At 32.2% G+C, this 17,981-nt stretch overlaps 1 protein-coding gene across 1 annotated transcript; it reads left to right on the forward strand.

The window, feature by feature from the left end:
• The first annotated feature begins 9,823 nt into the window (after positions 1 to 9,823).
• Positions 9,824 to 11,043, forward strand: LOC149236219 (aspartic proteinase PCS1-like). Its single transcript, XM_089461530.1, has one exon. The coding sequence runs from the start codon at positions 9,840 to 9,842 to the stop codon at positions 10,971 to 10,973; it is 1,134 nt and encodes a 377-aa protein (XP_089317656.1). The 5' UTR covers positions 9,824 to 9,839; the 3' UTR covers positions 10,974 to 11,043.
• The last annotated feature ends 6,938 nt before the right edge of the window (positions 11,044 to 17,981 follow it).

Raw genomic sequence — 17,981 nt, forward strand, 5'->3', positions numbered from 1 at the left:
CTCTTCTTATCTCTCAATTCTATTTTAGTGTTGATTACAAAATTCTGTAATAGGATTACAAACTCTTGAGTATACTAAATTGTTAATTAACTCATGTTTCTTCCAACATTTATGTGTTTTTATTCATGTATTTTAACAAAACTTGTGTGATCTATATTACATGTACTTCATTTCTATAATTTACTTTATCATGTTCAGTACTTGAAGCATTCTTGATGAGAAATATGAGATTGCTAAAAGCTATAAGGATTGAATTAGTCTTTCATTCCATAAAAAATGATATGGGACCTATATCTGCCATTGCACATTATCAATGGAATTAGAATGAATACCATAGGGTTTGTAGTATCAAGCACACAGGAATGATTTTTCAAAGTTGAGAATTTCATTCATGCATTTTTTTATAGTACTAATTTGATATTAAAACCTTTGTAGTAGCATATATAATGGATACAATTTGATAAGTTTGCACAAACCTAAATTTCACATTTAAAATGGAGTTAGAATGAATATCATATGGTTGATAGCATCAAGGGCCTCAAGTGAATATTTAAAAATTTTACTTATTTTTTATATTTAAATATATTAGTACACTGGGTCTTGGATAGATTGTGATCGGGTGCTCGGTTAAGGCATTCCTTGATGTGAAGTCACCAGTTCAATTCCCAGCCCCAATTAGGGTGATATATTGGACACGATGAAGATGTAGTCCTACCAAGCTTACAAAAAAAAAATATTTAAATCTATTAATTGTTTTTTTTTGTAAGATCAGATGATTTCTATTACTTTCAAAAAGATACACATAAAAAATATCACTAGCTACTGATATGCCACTTGGGAAACCATACAAAAAGAATAAGTTCAAAATTTTATGATTGTTAATGTTATATGTTATTTGATTGTCTTTCAAAATGAAAATTGAACTAGTAAAGAAACTAAACCAAAGATTGATACGCATTCCAATGACATTTCCAATATAAAAACATTACTTAAGATAATTATCTCACTTGATTATCATTTAGCTAGACAATCTACTTGGACTGATGGTTGTGGTTCACTATCATTGTTTGAGGGGGAGAAGTCAAGGTTTGTCAAGTTCTTGGCTAGAGCTGAGACTTTCCTATTAAACTTGTCAACTTTATCCATTAATTCTGAGATGCATATTATCAATTCTTCTTGAGTGTTAGATCTTCCAATAAGAACTCTACCCATGAGAGTTTTGATATGCTAGTACAAATTAATGGTTTTCATATATGAGGAGGTTCTATCTATGGAAGAGTTCCCCGCATTTGGAATCCATTCCCTAGTGTCCTGGTCAACCTGCCTATTAGGAATGTATCACCTCTTTTGTCTGAATTTCTCTTAAACATCCAAAATTGTTCTTTGGACCATTGCAGGGATAATACCCTTGTATTTATCCATTACTGCTTAAGATTCTTCCTAATCCTGGGTTTGATTGGAAGAGAATTTGGAAGGGTTAGAGGTAGTGGAGAGACCTAAGAATTCTCTCCTTCCACCTCAAGAAAAATAAAATATTCAATCTTTGTCCATTATACTAGAGTCTAGGAGTGGGAGAGAACAAAGGGTGGTATCACATAAATGAAAAAATAGATTTAAATATTAGCATGGGCAAGGAAAATAGGTGAACGAAAAATAAGAATATTTATTAGAGGGCATGCAACTAGGATACAAGGTTAACATGGGAATAAGAGGTGGAGCCTTCTCAAACTAAAATGAGAAAGGTAAAGGGTAAAGAACACATAAAGAGGAAAGAGAGGCATCCAAAATAGTCATTGGGGGCATTAAAAATAACCTTCCTAGAATTATCAACCCGGGGGAGGGGATATACAACCAAAAAACCACCAACCCAATTCTTATACTCAAAATCAAAAACAAGAAATTCAGAATTGTGATACAATTCTAAATAGGGATCACATAAGATTGAACTTGAGATGCCTTAGCCAAATTTGTAGCATATCAGTGGTGGTGCTTCCTCTGTTGGTTAATTTCCAGTTGATAATCATTTTTAACTTGGAATGCACTAAATACTCCATTGTTATTCCCACATTGAACCTCTTTCATTTTTCCCAATTACTCTCTAGGAATAACAACCCCATAAAATACCTTGAAAACCCACAAATATTGGTCATTTATTGAGCTTAAGGAAATAGAGAGGGTGTATTTATCTATATCTACCCATATTGTGCCATGATATATATCAAATATCCCATTAATTCTCATGATAACCTCTAAAGTATTATTGCAAGATGGATACATGACAAATCATCTTCACCTGACTCCCACATGACCTAAGTCATGAGCACAGTAGCCTCCCACAAGTTGACCAACATTCTTCCCCAAGTGCCTTGTACCATATTACATGTAGGCTACAATTTGGATGGCAGCCTGCCATCCTCATTTATATGTGTGGCCCTCATATTGAGTCTAGGAGGTTCTCCCCCATGCAATCACCCGCCATGGGGAGCACTATCTTGTTTTGTAATTTGTTGACAAGTTATTCTTAGTTTTGTCTAGAACTTCCTCATATTTTGATCCTTTCTAGTCCAATTTTTCCACCAATTTATTCTTCATTTCACAGGACATCCATTGGTATAAAAGCTACAATTGTGGCTAAAAAATCCCTAATTCTCCCTAAACTTGCAATGAGTCTCCAGCTATTGGTAACTTTGGTTAGGCTTGAGATATTTTGAAGTGTTTTTAATCACTCAAATGATGTTTTTAGAATCCACTTAAATTATTAAATTTTGTAAATTAAACCTATTGGCTATGATCAAACCTTGCTCCAGAGCATGAAGTTTTGTTGCATTATTAGTGCTAATTCCAAGAGATTCTACATAAATGTGGGAAATTTGATCCTTTTCATCTCTAAATACTACCCATAACTGGCAAGGCCTGGATTACCCTTGGCAGCTCCATCAAAGTTGAGCTTCAGAAAGCCCTCAGGAGGAGGGCCCCATTTGTCTGGACTTGAGGGGTTGGGATGAAGATGGGGTGATTGAAAGATTAAATTTGATTTATTAAGTCCTAGGAAGGAGAGACTGTGATTCCTTAAAGTTACATTCCCAATCTTGGGATGTTCGGGGAGTTATAAGAACTGTTTCTCTCACTTTCCCCATAATGATGTGAAAATTTTTATCAAATCCAATGATTTTTTAAGAATTATTTTATTGCGTTGCTTCCATATTTCCCATAGTATAAATCCTAAGAAATTAAGTCATGCTCTATTTAGTATTACATTGGAAGAAGGCTCTAGAGTCCTGCCTTCAATTGTAGAGAATACATCGTCCCTTTTTCCATCAATTTGTCTAAAATTATGGCCAAATGATACCATAAAATTGTTGCAAATTTTTAGTTGTTTATAGGTTCTTAATTGTTTTTATGTTTGCTAGGAATAAGTGGAATCTAACTAGTCCATGAATTCATTTTATTTGGATATTTCCCCAGGTAAGGATCTTGGTTTGCATAAGAAGCTAGAGAAAGAGGGTTAATTTTGGCCATAATTTTGAGATCTAAAGCTTCTTCCATTTATTTAAAATATTTTTCCCTTTGGTGCCCATAAAATATATTATGGGCTTATTTTAAATTAAATGATCCTTTAGTGAAGGCCCCCATAAAAGAATGTCATTCCCAATTTGAATTTTAATTTCCCTAGAATCCAATTCTTTTGTTAAGGTTTCCTGAGTTTCCAAGATTATGTTTGATAGCCATTGTGTACACCTCTTTTGTTGTCTCCATTGACTTTGGCTTTGAAATTGTCCCCAACACTACTTGACCAGGGTTTTACCTTAGGATTCTAGACTAGTTTTTATGGCATTCAATTCCCCTTCTTATTCTATCTTAGGCCATTGTTCGAGGAATCCTCCCCAAAAAGGGCTATATTTTCATCCAAAATCTCCACAAAACTATGGTTTTAAATAAGGTGTTTATCTTCCAAGTCATTTTCTAGAGTCATGATCCTTTAATTTCTCCTTTTAGTTAATTCTCATTTATTTCTGGAACATATTTATCTTTCCATATTTTACTCGATAGATATCCTAGGTTATTGAGCCATCTCTAACATGTTTTGGCTCCAAGAACTTGGCTAAGGATTTTTGGGTATCTCATTCCTAAACCCCCTAATAACTTTGGTTTTCTTAGTTTTTCCAAGCCATAAGGGGCCATTTCTTTTCCTATTTTTCCCCTCCCCACACGAAGGTTCCCTAAATGTTTCTTATTTTTTGAAGCTTAGCTTTAGGGACAACTAGTTCCATGAAAAGGTAAATGTGGATAGATTGGAGTATATATTTGATCAGTGTGAGCCTACCAAATAGATTGGACATTCTAAATACCCAATAAGAAATATTATTTTTCATGCTTTCTAGGAGCTCCTCCCATACTTCAAACCTGGTGGGATTTTTGACAAGTAGGGCCCCAAGATATTTGGATTGAAGGGAGCTCTTTTGTATACCCAATAATACAGAAATATTAACTTGAATGGTTGTGGGTGTGTTGGAAAAAAAAATATTTATGATTTGGCCAAATTAATGTAAGCGCCTAAGGCATGAACTTCTTTGCTTCCTTAATAGTTAGTTGACCCATGAGAAGGGTGTCATCTACAAATTGTTAATGAATGGAAGGTGAGTTGGAAGTACCAAAAGGGAGCCATTTTAGGGATTTGTGAATGACAATGACTTGTATTTCTCTACCTAAGCCTTCTGCCATGAGAAGGAAAAGATCATGGGAGATGGGATCACCTTGTCTTAAGCCAAGAGATGGAAAAAAAGGTAGTGGAAGGGGAACCATTAACTAGAATGGAGAATAATGCATTTGTGATCAACTAAATAACATATAGAACCCATGTTTCAGCAAAACCATAGGCTTTGAGCATGTGATGTATGAACTGCTTGCTGAGGTGATTAAAAGCTTTTTAAATATCGAGTTTGATAAGCATACCTAGAGCCTTGGAGGAAGTAAGGGTGTCAATGTGTTCATGGGCAATAAGAATACTATCAAGTATTTTCCTTCCTTCAACTTATTTGGTTTTCTTTGGGGAGATTAATGAAGGAAGGAGATGTTTTAGCCTATTAGTAATGACTTCAGAAATTACTTTTATAGATGACATTGTAGAGTGATGGGTATAAAGTGAGTAGGGAATTGAGAGTGGGATTTTTTTGTAACTAAGTTTAGGATTGTCACATCCAAAGTAGTGAGAAATGAAGTTGATTTCTTGGTAGTATTATATAAGTTTTAAAACATTTTTCCAATGATCTACCAGCATTCCTAAAAGAATTCAATAGTGAATACATCTAGACTAGGGACCCATTTTATGGGAATCCTCATTACTATCTCTTCCACCTTCAATAGTGTGACTTTCCTAAAGATCATTTCATTTTGTGTAGTGGTTACCAAATTGGGCATATGCTTTTGATCCTATGAATTACAAGTCTTTTGTCCCTCACTAGTTCCATGATAAATCTCATGGAAGTGATTCACAAGTTCCTATATAATTTCCTCATGACTCTCAATTTTTTTTATTTTGGGAGTTATTGAGACTCAAAATTATGTTTTGTAGATTATTTTGAATCATTGAAAAATGGAAGAGTTTGGTGTTTTTCTTTCCTTATTTAAACCATTGTATTCTAGATTTTGTATTACATAGGATTTCCTCCTAGTCGAGGCGCTCTTCCAATTGGATTTGAGAGATAGATTTTTTGTGATTTAATTCTTCTGTCCTTTAATAATATATGATTGTATGCTAGATGTTATCCATTTTTTGTTCCATTTTTTGTCTCCCTTCGTGGATATTACCAAATTATAGGATATTCCACTCCTTTAGTTTTTTTCTTAATTAACTTTAGCCTCTGTTGAAATTGATACATAATATTTCCTTCTATGGTAGTTTCTTCCTTCCACCAGTTTTCAATGTTTCTTTTGAAGGAGAGATGTCTCATCCAGAAGACCTCAAAGTGGAAAAGGCTTGTTTTTAGGACTTCCTTTCTAATCATGAAAAGTTTTATAGGCCAGTGGTATGAACCATGGCAAGGAAAAATGGAGGCCTCAAAGTTGAGCCTAGAGAGAATAAATCTATCAAATTGGGATGAAACTTGTGATTATCCTCCTCTCTTAGTGTTCCATGTGAATATACTATTGATGGTTTATCGATCCACTAGTTTTTATTTTTGCATGAAGTTTGTAAAGATGTTAGTATCTTTGTCTAGTCTTATGATTTATCCTTTTATTTTTCTGTATGGATCTAATCATATTAAAATCTCCCTGTATACTATAGTAATTGTTTGCAATAATGTTGGATATGCTTTGAAGATTTTTAGTGTGAAATATTTTTTGGTTGCCATAGAGATAGGACCATAAACATTGGTGATAAAACTAGGTTTTGAGGAGCATAGTGGATGAAATTGTGCAGTTAAAGTTCTAGTGGTGGCAAAGGAGTCCAACAAGCCTATGTTTTCAGGATTCCACAAAATGGCAGTACCTCCTAATACGCATCGAGCATCAATAGCTAAAATTTGGTATTTTTTTCCATATGGTAATGGAAATTGTTTAAAGGGTTTCAATAGAGCACTTGGTTTTCTATAGCATTAGGATATCAAGGTTTCCATGCCTAAGGTTTTTTTTTATGAGTCTTTGTTTGGGTTTACTATTGATACCCCTTATATTCCATGAGATGAATTTCATTGATGATTTGGTGGGGAAGTCTAGAAGGCCTCTATCATCAACACCAGTCTTCCTATATTGACTAAGAATTCCCCCATTTTCTATATGAGTTGCTTGTTTCTCTTCCTACCTTTTTTAGTGCCTTCTTTTTTTGACCTAGAATGGTATTTATTGATATTGCTCTTAACTCCTAAAGACATAGAAGAGGGATTAGGAAAATATTTATCTAATTTTTTTTTGTGCAACCACTCTTGAGATTTTATGTATGCTCTAGCTATAAGTTTTACCTGATCTTCTAGTACAACCACTAGGTATTTTGTCTTCCATTCTATTTTTAATGTTTGAATATCCACATTACTTAGATCTATATCCTCTATCTCTTTTGCATTCAATTCCTCCTACCTATCCTCCATCATCATTGTTTCCTCTATATTGATGCCCTACTCCAAATTGTCTTATTCATATTCCTCATATTCTTGTTTAATTTTTTGAGTATTTATATTTTCACTTTTTCTTGGCTTTTTTCCCCACTTCCTTGAGGGGTCTCCTTGAATTGTAGAATTGTATATTGATTATTGGTTCCCAGCCCCCCGTCCCCCTTCCCCCCTCCCCCGATGTTATGCGTTCTTGGGTTCCCTTTCTTGTATTTTTCCTCATGTTTGTGACCTCACAAATCCCTCTTGATCTGTTTGATGATCAACTTGTAAAGGTGTACAACTTTGTTTTAAAGGACATTCCCTAAATAGGTTGTCATATTCATGACATTTCTTGAACTAGAAAGAAATCTAATCATAATCAATGGATTGGTCCTAAATGTCATCCTGATAGCTTATTTGAATCCTTGTTGGGAGGGGCTTGGTCAAGTATACGTAAACACATAATATTGTTTATGAGGTGTATCTACCTAGCTTGGTGGCTTCTAATACCATGATGAATGATCCAATGGAATTGCTAATGCCCCTAGTGTGTCTTGATCCCAAAATTCCTGTACCAATGAATAGATTCAGATCCATATTATTTCCGAGTTAAAATATTCTTTATTAGGGTTGAATCTCTCCACTTAGGGCTTCATGTACAACCCTATGGAGTTTAGAAAATATGGCCCTATAGGAAATTTCCTGTCTCTAGAAAATAACAGTGAAAAATCCCTTTGAACCCAATTTGAGCTTGATATCCCCCTTTAGCTACCTATACTTCCTGACCCACCCTATAAGTATTATTTTCGAAGGCCAAATGCCGACAAAATTAGAAATTAACACATGGCCTTTCATGTATTAGATCTTTTCTCCAACTTTGTCTAAGATGATTTCATATAATTGGGGTTTAGCCATTTGAGGGAGATAGGTGCCCACATTTTTGTCTTCTTTTACCTACCAATTTTCTTTTCCAAACTCTACATGGCCTTCCTTAGGCGAGATTTGAGGTTTCGTTGATGGTTGAGCAACATTCTTACTCGCACTAGAATTGATGGGCTTGTGAGGAGCTTGTTTTGATATTCGTCCCAATTCCTTGCTAATAATAGGGGCCACCTCCTCCCCCTCATGGAGGAGCCATGCATATTTAGAGAGGCTATATACCGGAAAAACCCCTAATTATATTGATTAGAATCGAAGTTCATAATTTCTAAATTTTATATAATATATATTTTATAAAGTTTTTAAATTTATATATATATATATATATATATATATAATTGTTAATTTTATTTCCAAATTGTTACTCTAATTTTTTATTTTTATATGTAAATATCTCAGTTTACATATTTTTCGTCATTAAATTAAATCCCTTTATAATGATATAACTATATATTATGTTACAACAACTCTCCTATATGTTTGTTTCTCAAGTAGGATTTCCAAAATTTTGATTTAATTATCAATAATTATTAGGTGGATGAGAGAGATTGAAATATTTTGGAACATTTTTATAGCCATAGATCAAAGGTTGAGATTTATCTCAAAAATGGTTATGACCATTCTACCATTTTAATAAAATTGATTAATTAAAAAAAAAAGTCATAGAAACAAGTGTCATAGAAATTAGTTATGGTTTTGTGGACATATGGTATTCATAAGCCATGGTATTATAACAAAACCTATTTATAGGTTAAAAAACTTCATAATAAAGTAGGGTGAATCTCCATGATTAATAATCTTCTTACATGTTATTTTAAATGTACGATATATTTAATTCATATGTTAATTCATTTATAATTAACAATAATAATAATTGAAAATAAAACTATAATTTAGTTAAATTTTATGTTGTTTTTCCTTTTGTCTTGCTAATGTGAATTGTCTAATAAAGTATTGTGATACTTATCATGAATTCATATCTATTAACATTTACCAACTCTTTAAATTTTATAATTAAATTATGACTATTCTAATAATTTACAAAAATATATTTCAATACCATACATTTCTATTTAAAAATAAATTTAAAAAATTAGTTTACTTTAAACTTTGAAATAAAATTTATAAATATACGTAAAACTTTAACAATGAAAAATAAAATAATTATTGAAAAACATAGGCTAGAATTTATAAATATACATAAAACATAACCCAAATTTTAATACCCAAAGTTCCAAACATGACGTCATCGGCATTCATGGGTGGTCCATTGTGAAAAGTCAAAGGACACTGTTGAGCTTGACCTTCAAATAGGGAAATTGCTTCTCGTAGATGACCCTTTTCCACCTGAAATAAAGCATGTGGCCTGGGCACGTAAATCAAGGCCACGGCTCTCGTGATATAAATTTATTCATTTAAGAAACCTAGACTGATTGTCTATTTCACTCTGGACTGTATTGCTTTGCTCTCATGGCTGCAATCTCAGTCTCCTCTCCTTTCCCCTTCATTCGTTTTGTGCTCATATTGTTCAACCTTTCTCGTCTTAATGCATTAAGCAATCGGAAGCTTGAAACCGCCAATCCATTGAATGTGAGTCGCTTCTTCAATTTCCATCCAAATGCAACGTACCAACACCAGGGCGAGGGCCATGGATTTCCTTTATTCTCCATATCTGCGACGACTGCTGCTGCTCGGCCTTCATTTCTCATAAATGCTCTCAGTAAAACAACGAAGAGCCATGGTAACGCGAATCTGTCAGCGTCCAAGGTTGCAGCCACGGCCAGTGTGCCTTTCCACTACAGCGATACTCTCATGGTCGAAGTCCTGGTGGGGACTCCTCCCCAAAAGCAACGGATGGTGCTCGACACAGGCAGCGAGCTCTCGTGGCTCCACTGCGCTCACAAGGATTCGAATCCCCCTCCATTTGATCCCACGCTCTCGCCTTCTTACACCACAGTACCCTGCAACTCCACCGTCTGCAGTCAAAAAACAATCGACTTCCCTATTCCCGCCAGCTGCGACGCCAAGCGTCTCTGCTCTTTCACATACACGTATGCCGACGGCACAGACGTGGAGGGAAACCTAGGCAGCGATGTGGTGAGTCTTCAATCTTCAAATCCCACGGCATCGCCTCTCCGAATTCCCGGCATGGTGCTCGGTTGCGCATCCTCCGCGCTGCCAGGCACGCCGGGTCTGATGGGTCTCAATCGTGGGGCATTATCCTTTGTTTCTCAACTGCAAACCCTTAACATTGCGAGCAAATTCTCATACTGTATCAGCGATCGTTTCCTTTCTGCGGATTCTCCCGGAGTCCTTTACTTCGGAAATTCTCCTTTTGCCCAATATTTACATTACACGAAGCTGTTTACAATATCACTTCCGCTACCGTATTTCAACAGAGCTGCCTACAGCGTGAAGTTACAAGGCATCAAGGTTGGAAACAAGCTTCTCCCCATCCCCAAATCCGTGTTCCTGCCAGACCACACAGGCGCTGGGCAGACCATGATCGATTCTGGCACGCAGTTCACATTCATTCTGGGGGAGGCATATACGCCACTCAAGCAGGAGTTCATGCTGCAGAACCGCGGCGTCCTCATGAACGCCATGGGTGGGGATTTTGTGTTCCAAGGAGCTATGGATCTCTGCTACCAGCAACCTGCTAACGCGCCATTCCCGCAGATGCTGAGCCCGGTGACTCTTCTGTTCGATTCTGCAGACATTACGCTGGATGGTCATCAGCTGCTCTATCAAATACCCGACAGTAGCGCCGCTGGCAATAATGTTACAAAAGGCAATGTAATCTACTGTTTCACATTCGGAAATTCGGATTTGGTACCCGTCGAGGCAAATATTATTGGTAATCACCAGCTGCAGAATCTGTGGATAGAATATGATTTACAGAACTCACGCATTGGATTTGCTAAGGCTAGCTGTAATTTCAATTGACTGTGAGATGTATCGTTTTTGTATATTGAAGTGTTAAGGAAATAGAATGTATTTTTTTTTTCATTTTTCATTTTAGAATAGGAAGTTTTCTTGTTCTTCATTTTCATTTTAGAATAAGAAGTATTTAAAGATAATAAGGAAAGTTATGCAGATATTCGAGATAATCTATTTAACTAAAAATTTATCTAGAAACTAAAAAGTCTTCAAAATTTATTGTGAAAGAAATCTAATACACTAAGAAGCAATGTATCCCCTAAATTATTTTCTTCCCTATTTTCTTCCATAATGTTGCCGACCATTGTTACCGGACATTGTCACATCATGCTCAATATACAAACAGGCTCTTCAAATGCATTTCCTCAAATTACAGATATTCAATATTAGAACGTTTTATTCTTAAACTTTTACACATCAAAAAAAATTAACATGTCAATGGTTAACAATATTTTATAGCTGTCATCAATAACAATTCACACTGTTTGATTGAGATTTCTGCAATTTCTTTTCCTGTGGCGTGGTTCCTATCACGTTGGATTAGGTAATATTCAGATAGGTTGACAGTAGACAAGACAAATTGCACTTGAGTTAACTAGGTATTTAATTTGATGAATTTGGTTTTCAAATTGCACTTGAGTTAACTAGGTATTTAATTTGATGAATTTGGTTTTCCATAGGTATTTAATTTGATGAATTTGGTTTTCCATAATTGATGTTGTTTGTGTTTTAAAATCGGTTAAAGATTATTTTTTTTCAACAGAAAAAGCATAATATTTTTATATCAGAAATATAAAAGAGTCCAAATATACAATAAAGGAAATGTTCCAATGATCTGTAACAACAGAGAAGCCATGAGCTGGTTAAAAACTACCTTATGATCTCTACTGGACAAAGTTACAACTTACAGATAATCCAATAAATATAATAATAAAATGGTGGACAACTCACATGAAAGTTCAATATGGTTTGGTTGTCAAGCTTGAAAATTCAAAAGTTACCTAAAAAGAATTGAAACCCATTGTTTGCTGGCCAAAATTGAAAAGCAAGAAAAACCATTTACACAGAAGAGATCTTAAATTCCAGGGTCCCGGGCCGACTGCATCCCCAAGCATAAATCATTTAATGCTGTACAATGACGAGTGGATTTCATAAAATTCAAAAACTTGTTTTCAAAGCACTTTGAAACACGATGATTTTTCTCCTTCTACTCACACGAAAATATTTATTCATGGCGCGCCGATGACAGTTGATTGACTCTCGAATGCCATTATAGTAATTTTTAATTCAATTGTTTTGGAATATTATAGAAATTTGATAGTAATTTTTAATTCAATTGCTTTGAAATATAGTAATTTTTAATTCAATTGTTTTGGAATATTATAGAAATTTGATAGTAATTTTTAATTCAATTGCTTTGAAATATTATAAAAAGTTAATGGTTTGATTTTGTTTAAGTAAATTAGGTTTTTGAAACACACTGAAATTTATAACTGAATATTTTAGAATCTACAATCTATATTTTAGAATCTACAATCTAATTAGTAATAGCTCAAAAAAACAAAATTATTAAAAAACTAATTAAATTAATACAATTGATAGTTTATATTAAACGTTAACATAACTAAATATTTTAGAATCTACGATCTAATTAATGATGGCCCAAAAAACAAAATTATAAAAAAACTGATTAAAGTAATACAATTTATAGTTTATACTAAATTTTAACAGAAATTAACCAAAAAAAAATTATTATTTTAAGTTAATTGTAAATTTTAGAATATTAAAGTTAAGTTATATTTTTTATATTTTTAAGTTAATTATAGATTTTTTGTCAGTAGATTTTGGATATTTTGGATAGACAGTGATTGGGTGTTTTGTTAAGGCACTCCTTCATGTGAAATTAGTTGGTTCAATACATTGCCAGGGTAATACATTGGACATAATGAAAATATAGTCCACCAAGCTTACAAAAAAAAGTTAACTATAAATTTTAAAATATTTATCATTTTTAAATTAATTATAAATTTTAGAATATTTCAAAATTCTAACTATAAATTAAGTTAACTATCGGACTTATTCATATCAATCAAATTTCTAAAATATTCAATCAAATTTCTAAAATATTCTGAAATTCGCAAATAAAAAAGAAAGATTAAATCAGAAAATTTGAATGTTTTTCGTGACAAAAATCAAATCAGAAAATTTGAATGCTTTTCATGATTAAATCAGAAAATTTGAATGTTTTTCATGACAAAAAATAAATCAGAAAATTTGAATGTTTTTCATGCCAATTTATTGAGCCTAGAAGCTCATTCTACAGCCCAGTATGATGTGTAAGCCTATTTGTCCATCATCAAATTTGAAATTTTGCTAAAAAATAAATAAATAAATAAATAAAGTAAATAACTATACAAAACATTTAAATAATGTCTTCTCATAATAAAATTTGCATGGATCTCTCTCCATTAAATAGAAAAATAATGTCAACTATAATAATAAAAAAATGAATATGTTGTAAAGTAATTAGAAGTAAAAAAATGTGTGAGTAAGATATTTAAATCATTTGAAGATATATGTTAACTAATTTATGTCAATATAAACTTGATGTATATCTTAAGAAAAAAAAAAATTGTTAAAATAAAATATTTTAATACAAATTCATATTGACATATATTTAAAAATATATTAATAATAATAAATCATCTTAATTTGCCTTCATAAAATGTTTGGATGCACATGTTATATAAAATATTTTAACGTCAATATATTATATATTTTATATATATTGTATGTATTATATATCATTTTAAAAAATTATGTATATATCCCTAAAAAAAATGTTTTCAAATATCAAATATTGATTTGGTTCTATATATATTTTAAATATCATTAAAACTACAATTTAAGTAATGAAAAAATAAATATTATATTTCCTATTCTAAAAAAATTTACATGTGAAAAAAATAATTTTTTACTCATGTTAAATCTCTATTTTAAGATAAATATATACTAATCTAATATTTCATACCAAACTTGAACCACCCCACAAACATAGTTTAGTATGTAGAGCACCTGCTCTTCTTATGTAATAGGTTCGTCTTTTCAAGCTGGTAGGTCACACTATGCAGACGAAGTGTCCATACAAGGTGACGCTGCTTTAAAATTGAATAAGCCGAAAGTGGTTTCGCAGTAGCCATCACAGCTCTTTGGACAATGACACGCAATTCAACATTTCAGGAATTAATTAATTTCATCACAGTGATTGCCTATCTGCTCCAAGATAAAACAAATAAAAGACGAGTTTGAATTAATCTCAATTATTGAATATCGCCCTATATAAAACAAAACAAAAGGACGACAACCAGCTCATGAATTGCTGGATTAACCAAGTTGACCTTCGGTTTAAATTGTGGCCATGAGATCGGAGGGATAGAATCTGATGTACAGGTAATTTCTCCATTAAATATGTATTATTTTTTTTTAAATAATGATTATTGTTTTTTAAACTACTAAAATTATTAATATAACTATTAAAATTTTCATTTTTATATTTCAATCTTTAAAAAAGTATTTATCACATCACATTTCAATCCTTAAAAAAGTATTAATCACATCATTTTTTTAAATAATGATTAGTGTTATTTATTAAACTATTAAAATTATTAACTTAGCTATTGAAATGGTTAAAAAAATAATTCATTTTTATATTTCAATCTTTAAAAAGTATTTATCACACCACATTTCAATCTTTAAAAAGTATTAATCACATCACATTTTTGTACTGGTTGTTTTTAACAATCAAATAGTATGCATTATTCATTACAAAGTATTTATCACACCACATTTCAATCTTTAAAAAGTATTAATCACATCACATTTTTGTACTGGTTGTTTTTAAAAATCAAATAGTATGCATTATTCATTACATTTGTATACTCTTATTTTTTAGATTTCAAATGTGAACTATATAGGTTAAGTTTGATGAATTATTTTATTGTTAAATTTTAATTTTTTATATATATCTATTATATTTTTAAATTTGATGAATTTGAAGAATAGTTCTTGTTTTTTTCTTTGAAAATCATGGAAATTTTGGTAAGAATTTGATAAAATCCGGTAAGGATTTTTGTAAATCTAGGTTACACTTGTCAAATTTCAAGATTTTGGGTGGCCTAGAGGTTTTCTATGGTGCTGAATCTATTTCCACTATTAAAAATATGATTCAAACACTATTATTGCAAGATTTCTTGAAATCCTTTTGGCTTGATTCCGATAACTTTTGGCAGTCCAAACATTGGTGCCCGGAGGTTTTCTATAGTGCTGAATCCATTTCCACCATCAAAAACATGATTCAAATACTGCTATTGCAAGATTTCTTGAAACCTTTTTTACCAAATTCCAATCACTTTTAACCATTCAAACAATTCCTCCTCCTCCATAAATAATGCTATTGTTTTATTTTCAAATTCCAACCTTCCATATGCATCCATCACACCCTTGGACTGTTAATTATGTGATTGCTATTTATTAAAAAGTTATGCAGTATGTGTATTGTAAAAAGAAATCATTGACAATTCCAAAAAAATCCCTCTGTTACGATAAGAGAGATCCATAAAAATCCAGATAATATAATGATATTGATATGTGAGTTTAAAGGTAACTATTGCAATCCGCATAATAATAATGATAGCGAAATGTATATGTTTTACAACCATATGGTGGGTATTTTATACGTTTGACCAACACCATTTTTTTGCGCTAGCCGCCATTTCTCATAATGAAGCGTGCTCTTGCTTTTTTTAATGATAGAGATATATACTCTTTAGTGGGTCAAGGATTTATGAAGGTGCAACAAAGCCCAATTATGTTTTTACACATTAACAAGTGATTACATTTAAGTGTCTTAATCAATTACTTTCATCTATTTAATAATTTGACCCAAGAAGTGGCACATAGTTGGGAATAGTCTTATAGTTAGAAACTTGGACATGTATTATAGGAAAATATGTGTGAAAATATTATCATAATATACTTTATATGACTTGTGTTCTAGTACATTAATATGTCAAACTCATTAGAATTTTTACACATAAGTGTTAGGTATTATTTATGACATGACTAAAGAAGTGGGACATAGTTGTGAATTTGGATATATGTGATAGGCCAATCAAACTCACATAGTAACCTATTTTGAAAACAAGTGCTCTTTATCATTTAATGACATGACTAAAGAGGTGGCACTTAGTTGTGAACTTGTACATATACCATAGGCCCATCGTGGTACAAAATTTATGAAAATATTGTATCCTTATCTTCTCATATGCTTTATTGAGTGATTAATCCCAAGGTAATTTATATGATTCGTTTTAACTTATATGTCAAACTCATAACTATCATATTATACTAAGTTCTTGCTTGGGTAACGTACATGATAGTATGTGAACAGAAATCATAAACCTCAAACATATATGTAGACACTTCAATCATACATACATCACTTTTTGACAAATTACATGTAACTGTACAATAAGTGAGAGTTATTCATCACTTTGATATTTATGAGAAGTTGCTAAGAATCTATAACCTCTTCATGTGGTACAATTAGGTTATCCTTGTACTACATACTTGCTTTTACAAGGGTTGAAATCATCTCACTATCTTGTGTGGTTTTTTCATAATAGAATCCTAACACATCACCTAAAGTACATCTATTTTCCACTTTTAATGCCAATATAATATGGTTTATTCTTTTAAGTGTTTGCCACTTTATCATAAGTGGATGGACTCCTCTAATGGGTCTACACAACAACAAAAACATCACTTTGGCATCAATACCTCAAGTTACCTAGGTGCACTTCCAACCCATGAAGTCTTATTTCTAAACACACAAGTAACTAAGCTCATAAGACTAGTGAACATAGCTGAACTAATCCCTCTCAACCTGAAATTTGCATATTATCAAAATCCAACCCACAACAATAAAACCAAACAAGTAATTAAATATGTAATTAAGAGGTTTACATGTCTTGCTAGGATTAAAAACATGTATTATTTTACAACATTAATATAACTCCATAAATTAATGTCACAATTATATAATAAGCATTTAATATACCCTAACAAATATATTAACAATTGGCTTTCACTTGCTGAATTGGACTTATTTAAACATTCACCCCGCAAGATATCATCTACCTACAAACATCTCACTATAACTTATGTAGTCAATTTCTCTTTTGTATGGTACATTATGAGTACCATCACAAAACTACATTGTATGCACCATTTCCAGTAGTTTATGTCTTCAATGATTGTGTAAGGGTCCCTCTATGACAATCACACAAGCTTGTATCTCTATTATTTTTCAACCATCCTACTATGACTAAGAATGGATCACTATATGTTTTGATACTTTGTGTTGAAGAAAAATATGTTTTGATACTTTACGAAGTGGAAAAATATAGTCTTAGCATTGTCAATTCCATTTTTAAGGGTAGGTCATATTTTGGTGATTTACAATGATAAATTTTGTGGAGCTTGTTTTGAGATTTAATTGGTTTCTTTGGTGTCAAAACTTTGTAAGTAAAGTTCATGTCATACTCGTCAAATATTTCCAATCGTTCAAAGAGCACATCAATTGGAAGAAGTTATGCCTCACATAAATTGACCTATGATTTGACCACCACTATACCAAGTGTATACCATATTAAATATTATTACTTTAAAGTCATGTGGAGTTAGTGACATGTGGACTTCCATGAAGATTTTTAGGGATTCAAAAGACTTAACCTTAATTGGGAGTTAGGGCATGCAAAATATCTAACCCTAACCTGATACGAATAAACATGTTGAAAATTAAGTCGTAAAGAAAGGAAGGGGTCCTATTCCAATTATAATGAATTATTTTTCCAACGATGAGATGAGAAGAAGAGTGGAACTATTACAAGAACAAAGGAAGAAGACCCTATGAACAACTATTCACATGCTACAATGGATATAGTAACTATGTAG

This window comes from Pinus tabuliformis, chromosome 8 (assembly GCF_031772625.1).
Source record: "Pinus tabuliformis cultivar Carrire ecotype Pingquan chromosome 8, CPIR1, whole genome shotgun sequence".
In the NCBI taxonomy this organism is placed as follows: domain Eukaryota; kingdom Viridiplantae; phylum Streptophyta; class Pinopsida; order Pinales; family Pinaceae; genus Pinus; species Pinus tabuliformis.